This window comes from Cornus florida, unplaced genomic scaffold, assembly GCF_030987335.1.
Source record: "Cornus florida cultivar Cherokee Brave unplaced genomic scaffold, ASM3098733v1 CherokeeBrave_3.0.0_Hap2_Chr09, whole genome shotgun sequence".
Lineage (NCBI taxonomy): Eukaryota > Viridiplantae > Streptophyta > Magnoliopsida > Cornales > Cornaceae > Cornus > Cornus florida.
This window is the reverse complement of record NW_026775579.1, coordinates 95333273-95345701: the sequence shown is the minus strand read 5'-3', so window position 1 is coordinate 95345701 and position 12429 is coordinate 95333273. Positions and strand designations below refer to the sequence as shown.

The window sequence follows — 12429 nt, the reverse complement described above, 5'->3', positions numbered from 1 at the left end:
TTTATGTAGGATATTAACATATCCTAAACTTTTTATGAGGTATCATATTGGAGTTGGAAAAGAGTCACTTTATGGTTAGGTTCGCCCAATTAAGCAGGAGGTATACTAACAACTGCACTTCATAAAACAAAATGTAGAACGCAAAAGGAGTCTCATACCCGATTCAAACAACAGCATATGCTACTGAACTAGCCTCAGATTTCACCGAATCAACTGTTTAAAATACGAAATTTCAGGAAGTGTTTATGTGAGAGAGAGTAAGAGTTTGTGTATTCGGTGATTCGATCAGCTCGAGACCCGAGAGGCGAATGAATATAACGAGCGGAGGCGTAAGCATTCTTGTGAAATTAAAAATTCCAGTGACTAGTAATTTTCTGAAAAACATGTTACAAAAAATAGTACTCGGTTTCTAGAAAATATGAAATCCACATCTCACTTTTCTATACATGTACTTCGCCTATTAAAAATAAATAACACAATTATTTCTCAAAATTACTGTACACCATAACCCATATCTAATTATTTATTGCCTTTTGGGAAATAAAAAGGGAATAAAAATATCTAATTTCATAAGGCAATAGAATTTTTTCACTCATATATATATATATATATTTATAACAAGTTCTTAGAAAGGAATTTATGGGCACTTATTAATTTTGTTGTAATCATAATAGAAATTAAAGTTGCTTTATAGAGAAGATGGTGCTACTGAATGTATTTGTATGGAATGAGATCCATTTTTTCATGGTTGCTCATCTTAAGAGAAGTATTATTCGTCCAAAGATGGATATTTCTCGCATTTAAAGCCATTTTCTCTTCAATTTGGTTCTGCAACCATCCCCTTTAGCAAGCACTGCAGGTTGAGCTCAAACCCCATCACAAAAACAACTGTGATCAGGAATACGTGTTGGATTAACCATTGCTGCAATGCAACAAACAAAATAATAATTAGCTTCCAATCTCCCAAGTCAAATACAAAGGAATTTCCTTAAAAAAGAAGTGCTTTGCAGGTGTCCATACCATAACCAGGAAACAGGGAAACCGTGATGAGCGATCCGCTCATGTTTACTTTATGAGCTCAAGCAGTTGTAGTGACCTAAACAAAAGATGTTATCGAAGGTTAACATATATGCATCTAGATAAACAGCTGAAAACTTTTAGCAAACAGGTTTTATCAGCAGAATTATCAGAAAAGAAAAAAAGAAAGAACTGCCCGGTTACTCATCGAGCCATGAAACCGATCCTACAAAGAACATATAGCATGTAAATAACAATATTAATTGAAGAGCACTTACAATATAAATAATACTGGATGAAGCTGAATACTGGATGAAGCTGTCCTTTCCATTTCCGATGCGTGAGATTCATGCATGGTCATTGGACTGTTTGGACACAACACATCGGTCCACCAAAGAGATATCATCCACATTTCATGAGTGAATACAGGTATCTGTTACACCATGTTGACAGCTAAGGAGTACCCATCTGCTAGACCATTGGTCTTCAGGCAGAATCATTCAAACTCCAGTGTCATATCTACTATCAATGATACTATTATCCAGAAAGTCCATTGCCCCCATATAATCTATCTTGCTAAACAAAGATCGGACCAAAACATTCCACATGCCAACGTTGGGGGTGATTCCTTCATTTGACATCTTGTTAAGATAAATAGTGGCTTCTTCAACACCAATCCACTCACAAATCCCAAATATCAGACTAGTATAAGTAACCGAGTCTGGAGGTGAGCCCACTGTGCTCATGTCATCCAGTAATTGAATGGCAGATTCAACCTTACCAAGCTTACAATGGGCATTAATTAACATGTTAAATGTTATAGTATCAGGAAGAAAGCCCCTGACCAACATTTTTCCCACAAGCTTCATGGCCTCCTCAGGCATTCCGGCACAAAGAAAGCCATAAATGATTGTATTATAAGTCACTAAAGTAAACTCAACTCCCCTTTCTTCCATCTCCTTAACAAGCCCAAACGCTTCTCCAAAGTTGTTCTCTTTGAAGAGACAATCCAATAGCTCATTATATGTTATTGTGTTAGGTGAGCACCCATACTTTTCCATTTGATCAAATATTTTTATTGCCCAATCTACTCTTCCACTGTGACATAAACCTTTGATAAATGTATTGAATGTAATTGTATTCGGTGTACAATTTTCGATCAGCATATTTTCTATAAGACATTGGGCTTGGTTAAACATTAAGTTCCTACAAAGGACATCCATCATGCAGGTATATGCCACAATGTTAGGATGACAACCATGGGTTATCATCCTGTTCCATGTATCAGTTGCACCAACCAAGTCTCCAGCTTTTGCGAAGCCATCAATTAATGTACCATATGTCGTCACATTCAGAGGGCAGCCAATTCTTTCCATTTGAATAGAAACAGATACAGCACTGCCCATATTCCCAATTGAGCATAGACCACGTATCAATGTATTATATGCAACAACATTGGGCAAAATTCCATCTCTAATCATTCGGTCCCACAAGTCAAGAGCTTCATATAATCTTCCTTTTGAGAAAAAACCCTTTATCAAGGAAGCAAAGGTGTGAATGTTTGGACTACAACCTCTCACAAGCATTTGCGCCAAAACAGCAAGAGATGGCTCAACACTCCCCACATCAGCAAGACCATTGATGATTGTCGTGTATGTGATGACATTAGGTTCAAGTCCCATCTCCACCATCTCTTTTAACAGCTGAAACGCCTCATCAAGTTTGTGTCCTCTACACACCCCATTTATCAAAGCATTATAAACAGGCACAACGGGGGTGAACCTTATGGCAAGCTCTTTAGCTTCTTTGACCTTACCTAGCTTACACAAAGTTGACACTACTGTAGTATAGCTCACAACATCAGGACAGCATCCCTTGTTCGACATTTCTACAAGCAACTTGTGAGCCCCATCCACCCTATTATTCTTACACAATGCCTTCAACAGGATATTATAAGTATACACGTTCGGCTCAATCCCATCTTTTTTCATGTTACTATAAATAGGATTTATCATATGAAACCTATTCTCATTAAGCAACCCATCCAAGAGATGATTGTAAGTCTTAACTGTGGGTTTACACCCAAAATCTTGCATCCGATAAAACGCTTTCAGTGCTTGCTCGGCAGCCCCAGCTCGCCCATAAGAATTAATAATGATAATGAACAAGTCCTCGGAGCAACTAATGCCTTCCAGCTTCATTTGCTGCAGAAGGTACTGAACACCATCCATCTCACATTCTTGCCCAAGTTTTTTTATCATCAATTGATAGGTGAGATGGGTGTGTTTGAATTTTTTTGAATTCGCTATGGATTTGAAATATTCTAATGCCAAATTGATGTCCTTTTCGTGCTTCAACCTCTTTAGAACTTGGAACTCTTCAAGATGGGTTAAATTTGGTTCATTTTGTGGACTGGAATTTAGAATTGGGATTGTATTGAGGACAAAAGGTATAGAAGGTTTGTGAACTTTTAACAACAATGAACATCCCTCTTTCAAATACATCGTTCGTCGAAGCAAAAACCCAAATTTAAATTACTTAAATGGACTGCGCATTTACAACTAAAACCCTAAACCCATTGAATTCTAGAAATTCACAACAATTATAGCTGATAGATGAACAAAACAAGCAAATTTTGGATTCAAACTGGTATTGTTCCGATCCAAAGAAAAAATATGAATCGTTAAACAAGCCAGTGTTCAGATTCGAGAAATGATCTTAAAATTTAAAACTTTTTTATAAAACTGAACAAATTGAAAGCTATTGTCCGGAACGTACCTTAAGGTGAAGATGAAATTAAGCTCTCTGTGGTGATCTTATTGTCCAATTTGTCCGTACAACTTTCTCAAAATCTCACTATATAGCAGCTAAGCGTTATTGTTGTATGCGAAGAAAAAGGGTTTTGACTATCCTTTGTGACGATCCTTTCCCTGCAGCCACATGTCGCCCCAACTGGAGTGTCTCAGTTGGGCCTCAAAACCCAATTCCTAACGTTGGCTAGACACTTTGCTCAGGCCTTAAAACCCAAAACGCTCTCGCATGGACCGAAGTGGGGAAATGGACTAAAAGCTTTAGGTGGGGCCTTAAAATCCAATTCCCTGTTATTCTCAACTACAGTTAGATGGTTAATAATTAATTGCGTGTAATTAGCTGCGACCATATGATATCCGAATCGGACCTACACATGCATATGCATGAATGTCATACTTCTCAATGATCCATGGACCATCTGAATATTGAGAAATTATTAGATGATCTATTTAACATTTGGTGGACTAATTTAATGAAGACTCTCCCATTATGAAATTTTGTAATTTATTAATACACTTTTGTAGGGTTATTTTCTCAATTCGAGAATCTATATTTAATTGGTCCATCAAGTGTTAATGATCCAGAACCATCTAATAATTCCTCCTAAATATTAGTTCCGAACTTTGCAACATAACATATTAGAGAAAAAATGAGCCTAGAAAAACTGGATTACTATTTTTACCCAAAAATAAATAAATAAATTAGTAACATGTGGGATCCAAAGATTGTGAATACTGTAATACCCCGATAATTTTAAAAGATTTATTAATTAGGATTAATTATTTTATTTTATTTTTCAATCATTTATTTTATTTTATTTTATTGAGTGCTAGATTAATTATCTTATTTTAATTAATTTATATTTCGTGATTATGTATGAGATTGATTGTTTGTGTGGTTGATTATTGATTGAATTATTGGTGTGTTGATTTTATTGGTATTATATGATTTAGTTGTAAATTCTTGTTTGTTTATGTGCTTCATGTAATTAGTTATTTTAATTTCTGTATTTAATTAATTATCTTATTTATTTAAATTAATTGGATTGGGCTTAAGGAAAGTTGGACCAAAAGATGTGGTCTTGGGCTTGTATGAAACCTTATTGGGTTAATTAATGAAGGTCCGTGGTTATTTAATTATTTAAATGATCACTTTTGTATCAATTATATATATATATATATATATATATATATATATAATTATATATATATATAATTAATTAATAATTGTTATGGAAAGATATATATATAGATATATATTTATTGATATTTATAAGTATATATGATTTAATTAACTAATGAGTTAATTATGGAAGGAATATATATTTATATATATATATATATATATATATGTTTATAGATATAAATTATTTAAAGATTATTATTTTAATTCATAATACTAGTTGGAATAGGATTTGGAATTTAAGGTGTATAAAAATACACATAAGGCTTTAGGGTTAAAGGTTTTACACGTTAGAAAAATAAAACAGACAGAGAGAGAGGAAGAAGAAGGGCTGACAAGGAGGAGGTCGGATCTGAAAAGGAGAACGTCGGAATTGGAAGAGATAATTAAAGCTTAAAGCGTCGGTTTAGTTTCGAAACCTTCAGGCGAGTTTTCTCTAACTTTCCTCTTAGAACTCATAAGGATTTCACCTTGAGTATCAAGGCTTTAATTAAATTTATTTGTTTAAAAATTATGGTTAGATCGGAATAATTAAAAAGTATAAACTATTATATTTGATTTTTAGATTATTGGATTTTAATTGATATATATAGGTGTTATGTATATTTTAAAATCAATCTATCGGTGGATTTGTGACCCAAGAAAGTTAATTATGGTTTCTTTATTTTCTAGAATTGTTCTGTAATTTTCTGGAATTTTTCTGATATTTTTAGGAATTTATTAGGATTTATTTTTCTATTATTTGTTAGGAAAATAATTATATATATATATATATATATATATATACATATATATACTAGGTAACTGGCGCATGTGGAGCGGCGGCACAATAAAGAATTGATCCAGTGCGGCGCGGTGTAGGATAATAGGGTGTATACACCAATTAGGACCATTTGATTAATTAAACTTATGTGAATTGATATGGTGCATCGCGGCGCATAAAACTTTGGTGCGCATGTGTATCTGGACCATAAAAGTGGTCTGGTCAACTATGGGATTATTTGGTGTATTGCAGACCATGAGAAGATGGTGCACTCGCTGATCTGGACCTTAGATCTATTATAGTTAATAGAAAATAATCTAGTGTGAGCGTGTTCATTTGCGCACTCATTTATGACCATTGGATGCGGCATAAAGGAAGTGATGGATTCAGTGTGGTGAGCTCACGGTAGCTGAAAGAGCTTAGCCAATACCAGCACACAAGGAGGCTTGAATCCAGCGCGTGCAAGTGCATAGTAAGCACGTGGGTGCGCGTGGGAAACTATGTTGGCCTAATTCGACACTAGAAATTAAAACTGTCATAACTTAGTCATTTTAAATCGAAATTGGGTCATTCTTGAGCTCAAATTCAAGGATTTTTCGTCTTCTTTCCAATGGTACCAATTTCATTATCAGATTCCCATCCTACTAGGAGATATTTATGTTTTAGTGAGAAAGTGTCGGAAAACTATTTAAACCAATATGGAGTATTTAAAGGAAACTATTTCTGACATATTTAGTTGCACTAATTTGTGTAAATATAATAAATTAATAATTTGTTATGGAAGGAAGTGTGTGTATATATATATATATATATATATAATTATTTATATATGGGTATATATAGTTTAATTTGTCTATGAGTTGTATGGAAAGATGAATATATATATATATATATATATATATATATATATATATGTATGTATGTATGTATATTGATTTTAAATAATCAAGGATTATTAAAGAAGGTGTTAAACACATATATACATTAAATAACATATGTGTAGGTATATATATATATATAAATCATTTAAGATGATTAATATTATCATTCTTATTTGGCATATCTTAATAGGCTGGTTGTTAAATTAATGATATGCGTATAATATGCATGTGATGGATATGTATGATTTAGCGTATTGTTAATTTTAAAGTTAATTTATGGTTAAAGTGTGGGCATGGATGAATTGTCAAATGATTAAATATATTACCTAAATATTTGTATGAATAGAATACATATATGGAAAGCATGGATGAATTGCTAATTAAATGTATGAATAAATATACCTGTGGAGGCATGGTTGAATTGCCAATGTATAAATATACATACACGGAGGCATGGTTGAATTGCCAATGTATAAATAAATATACTTATGGAGGCATGGTTGAATTGCCAATATATAAATAAAAATATTTACAATGGCATAGTTGATTTGCCAAAGCATAATTACGTTGTTATGTGTTAGATGATTAAAATATCATCTATGGTTGTTGTATGTATGGATTGGATTAGGGTTAGATATTCTTAAATGAGAATAGTTTAGTACTTACTGGTTAGTGTATTATTTTACATTAATAAAATAATATTGGGGAAGACGTGGATGATTTGTCAAAACTTGGATTTTGGATATGTGATTTAAACAATTTAAATCATTATCGGGTTGGGATTAAATAGAGTATTTCTTTTATTATAATTTGTTGTTTAAATGATTAGACAACTGACTAGGATGGGATTAAGGTCAAATGAGTTTTTATAAAATGAAATGGTAGATTGGTCTAGGTATGAATATTATTTTAATAATTATTTAATAGGTATGGAAATTTAATAAACCTATTAATGGATGTGATTAGTATAGTATATATAATTATATATAGACATATATATCGTGCTTTATTAAAGTTAAAACTTTATTAGGTTTGGTTTTGATCAGAGATGATCCGCTTATTGGTTTTCAGAGGCCTGGTAGAGTGAACTTGCTCGTAGGGTTTAACCCACGATTTATTTTTCAGGTTATTAGAGGTTCCAGCCTCGAGGTTGAGGATCCGCAGCTGGGAGACTGTCATTCGTCTATTCATCTTGTGTACTTTTAAATAGTATTGGATTATTGGATAATGTTTTAAGGGGTCCTTGAGTTATGGGATTTCCGAATTGTAATTGTTGGAGAATCATTAAGTAATATTTATTTATTAGTTTTCTTCAGCGGTTTATTTATTCTTTATTATTCATCTTTGTATTCTGTGCTCGTTAAATACTTAAATTGTTTTGATATCCCTTGATTTTGTGCGCGGACTTGATCAATCCGTGTTCCAAAATTAGGGGGTATCACAAATACATACACCACTTCCTTCATCTCTAATTTTATAATAAAATACAATACACCCGGGTTTAACATAATGGGTGTTACAATACATGATTTTATTATTTTACACTTTTAAACATATAAAACTAATTTTGCACATTGAGATGGAAAAAGAAAAATACATCAAATATTTTAAGTAACCAATAATACAAATGTGTACAATAATGAATAAAGAATAACTATCATAGAAAATAAAATAACAAGAAACATATAATGAAAATAGGGTACAAATTAGGGTGGAGAGATGATAAGTACATAAAACCTATTATTTCATGCACCAAAATAAGTTTTTAATTAGACTTTTATATTATTTAAATATTCTTATATACTTGTTTTGTGTTTTGTAGATGTTAATGCATGAATGGGAAGAATGCAAGCAAAAATGGAGAACGCAACATAGAAGATTATATGTTTTACTAAGCAAAAGAAAACACAAGGAACATTGTAGCAGAGATGGAATTGTGTTCAAAAATCTTTCATGAGTTCCTAAGTTTGAATCCTTCCAAAGATAAGAAACATTGTCTTTTTGATCCTCCATCTAGTCAGCATGCCACATCATCATTTGCAATATATATATATATATATATATATATATATTATATTTTGAAAGAATAAAGAAAGAAACCACGAAAAGAAAAGAAAAATCAACAAAGGTGGTTGAAATAGAAGTGGTCAAAAGTGGTTGATATAGAAGATGTTAGAGTATGGTGCAGAGAGGTAGTGTGAAGGAAGAAGAAAGTCAGATCAGAAAACAACAATTGTGGATACACAATTTTGGTTATAAATAGCCGACTCTGGAGCATTCAAAAGTGTGTACAATTAGAGATAGAGTGAGAAAGTTATAAATAGTTGTAGTTTTTGAGACATTATTTCCTTGTGTAATTTTTTTTAAGTTTTGGTTAATTTAATACAAGTTATTTTCACAAGATTCATTTTTATTTAATTTCAAGCAAGTTAGTTTCATTTGCATGTTTTGTTTTCTAGTTGTAATTTTATTTTCATAGTTCGTGACAAATCTCAATGTTTTTAAATCTTTTGTTCCAAAATAAAAACTCACTTGAATGCATGGTTCGACTCTACTTGTCATTAGACATTTTTAGTTAAATGGTTCTAAGTATTTTATCTTGATATGGAAGGTATTTGACACACGCCTATCAAATGGTTGAGTTTTAAGATTGAGTTTCACATTTTGAACCAATTTATTTTCTTTGCTACAATCTATTTTCTATTTTTACTTGGGGTTATTTTATTTCATTTGTTTGTTTCATCCATTTTGATTTTCTATTTATTTTTTGAAACCATCACTGGTACGAATAAAAAAAAAAAAGGGAAAGAATTCTGGTTTTCTTCACCTCCCAGTTTTAGAAAGGCACCAAAAAAAAAAAAATAAAAAAAAATAAAAAAATAAAAAAAATTCAAAAACAGAAACCCATTTACAGTCCAGCCAACAGCCCCAAGCTTACTGCCCGCTGTCCCCGTCTCCGTTCACGGCCCGTTCTGGCCGTCTTGTCTCGCCGGTGCAGCACCACAGTCCTCCATTCTCACCGGGTTCGCGACTTCTCTGGTCGCAGATTCGCTGCCATCCGAGCCCATCGCCGGCTCTGTATCGCCGGCAGGCGTTCCTCTCACCTGCCGAGTTAACAGCCCACCTTCCTCCAAGCCCGCCAAGCACTGCCGTCGCCACACCTCCGGCCCAAGCCGCCATCACGGCCGCCGTTCTTCTCCTTGCACGGCAGTCCTGTCCATCGCGCCATCCTCACCGCCGCAAGCTTCCAAGCTCACCGCCACGAGTTCAGCCGAGTAAAAAGTCGCCGCGCCGCCGTCCATCACGGCCGATTCAGCCGTCGCCATCTCTCCTCCGGCCAAGCACGCTGTCGCCGGCTGCCCATCTCATCCTCCCTGTCCTTCTTCTAGGTTTGACAGACATCATAGACATATATGATATATATGTATAATATATTATAGGGTTAATTACAATGAGACTCCTTGAGGTTTATTGTATTGACAATTATGTATAAGTTAGACTTTTTTTGAACAATGACACCCCCTCAAGTTTGAAAAAGTTAACAAATACACCCCAATGGTCACTTCCAACAACTGTCATTGTACAAAAAAGCCTAACTTATATATGATTGTCAATACGGCAAACATTAGGGGGTGTTATTGTAATTAACCCTATTATATATATATATATATATATATATATATATATATATATATTTATATACGGAGTATATATGTATATCAAAGGCAAATAGCCCATATTTGGCTACAAGTGTAGCATTGTCCTAGTTCAGGACCTGGACCAGAATCTAAACCAGTTCTACAAACTGGGTTTGTTGTAAACCAGTTCTGAAAAGAAAAAAAAAAAAAAAACAAAACAAAAGAAAAGAAAAAAATTGCCGATTCAAATTGGGGACTTATTTTGGAACATTCAAAAGATTGGATATTCTCATTGGAGCACACGTGAAAAAAATGACAAATGATAACTTTGTCTTCCAAGTAAGTACCTCAAATCTCTCGTTAGCGGTTTCATGTTTTTTTTAGAGTAGAAAAAATTAATTGTTTTTTAGGTGATTAACTTTTGCATGCAAATTTTAGGATAGAATAACTTAGACGTAACCTTAGGTTCATAATTTCTTCTATTTTATTTTATTTTATTTTTGTATTTCTTTATCCTTTTTTTTTTTTAAAAAAAATCACACTCTCACTCCCTTTTTATTTTTATTTTATTGATTGTTTTATTTGTACATCTTTTAATTAGCATTTGCATAAGATACTTAAGGGTAAACACCCAAACAAGATACGGTCGGGATTTCATCGCCCGTTTTCCGTAGCCCACAAATCATTAAATCCTAGCATTTGTCAAACCCGAGCCAAATTTAATTTAATTTTAAAATCAAGTAGACATTGGCCATAGGGTTTTTCACATAGCTCATAGGACCCTCTTGGGCAGACTTAATTTTTGGTCACTCCAGTGAGTACCTTCTAACTTGACAATGTCTAAGGAAAGTTTTGTCTAAGGGTGTGAGCGTACCGTCATTAAGCAGGCCTCGTCTTCCCCACACTTCCTGGAAACTTTCCTGGTTGTCTTGTTGGCAAGCCTTAATTGGTAAGCCTCAAATTATTCTAGAAGAGAGTGGGAGCTTTTTCATAGGAGCTTTAATTACTTTAGAAAAAAAAATCATCATCCTTGAATTTAAGCTCAAGATTAAAAAGCCAAAAATATTTGTGTGGTTTGTGTGTACACTTCAGTGTCTAGCCCATTTTTAGGATCTAATTCTCAAGGGCTTTCCCTCAAAAAAAAAAAAAAAAAATTCGTGTTCTCTTTGGTGTCCGTTTTGTATGCCCAACTGGTTAAGAGTTAACAAACGATTAATCCGTTGTTCTAGTGATCCTTCAATCTTTGCTTTGGAGAAAACATCCTTACTTTCTTCCAAATCCAATTATTCTTCAATGGATCCACCAATTCCACCACTTGGTCCACCAGTTCCACCAATTGTTCCACCAGCACAACCGGTTGTCCCACTTGCTCCTAGAACTTTGAATGACTATTTTGCCCCTATCACAGCCAATCCACCCAATTGTATTTTTCTTCCTCCAGTCGGGCCTTAATTTGAGATTAGAGCCCATATTATCAATATGTTGCCTAAATTCTATGGATTTGAAAATGAACAACCTTATGTCCATTTGGGGAATTTCCTAACCATTTGCAGTATTTTCAAAATCAGCATTTAGATGATGAGGGTGTCAAATTGTGTCTGTTTCCCCTGTCCTTAGATGATAAAGCTTCCTCATGGTTCAATTCTCTTCCTCCAAACTCCATTAGAACATGGGATGAACTTGTTAAAAAATTCATGAACAAGTTTTATCCAATGCAAAAAACTGAGTTAATGAAAGATGCCATAAGCACTTTCAAATGAAAAATTGAAGAACAATTCCATCAAACTTGGAAGCGTTTTCATGATTTACTTTTCAAATGCCCACATCATGGCTTTGAGAAAGCACAATTGGTTCATTCTTTCTATAAAGGGCTTTCTCCTACTGACCGAACCATGATTGAGTCAATGCACCAAGGAAAGTTTAAATCCCAACTCTTGCTGAGAATGCGTAAAGTTGGAATTGGACCCTTGTGATGACGAATTCTCTAGGAATGATCCCTCCAAAAGAACTTCCAATCCTTTTGAGATCAAACCTGAACCTGAATTCAAATCAGTGATGCAAAGTCTAGCGGAAGGAGTTAAAGATTTGAATAAAAAATTTGTTGCCTTTGCTTTCATGTCAACAATTGCAAAATGCA

At 33.7% G+C, this 12429-nt stretch overlaps 1 protein-coding gene across 1 annotated transcript; it reads right to left on the bottom strand.

Annotated features, from left to right (window-relative positions):
• Positions 1-622: 622 nt before the first annotated feature.
• On the bottom strand, positions 623-3982 carry LOC132275378 (pentatricopeptide repeat-containing protein At3g48810). Its single transcript, XM_059776845.1, has 3 exons — positions 1296-3982; positions 1021-1096; positions 623-922 (listed from the first exon to the last, which is right to left on the bottom strand). Exon 1 carries the CDS (start codon positions 3519-3521, stop codon positions 1518-1520), a length of 2004 nt encoding a protein of 667 aa, XP_059632828.1. The 5' UTR covers positions 3522-3982; the 3' UTR covers positions 623-922; positions 1021-1096; positions 1296-1517.
• Between the last annotated feature and the right edge of the window lie 8447 nt (positions 3983-12429).

What these genes read in the sequence shown, in the direction of transcription:
- LOC132275378 (XM_059776845.1), bottom strand. Translation starts at nt 3,521, where the DNA reads ATGTATTTGAAAGAGGGATGTTCATTGTTGTTAAAAGTTCACAAACCT.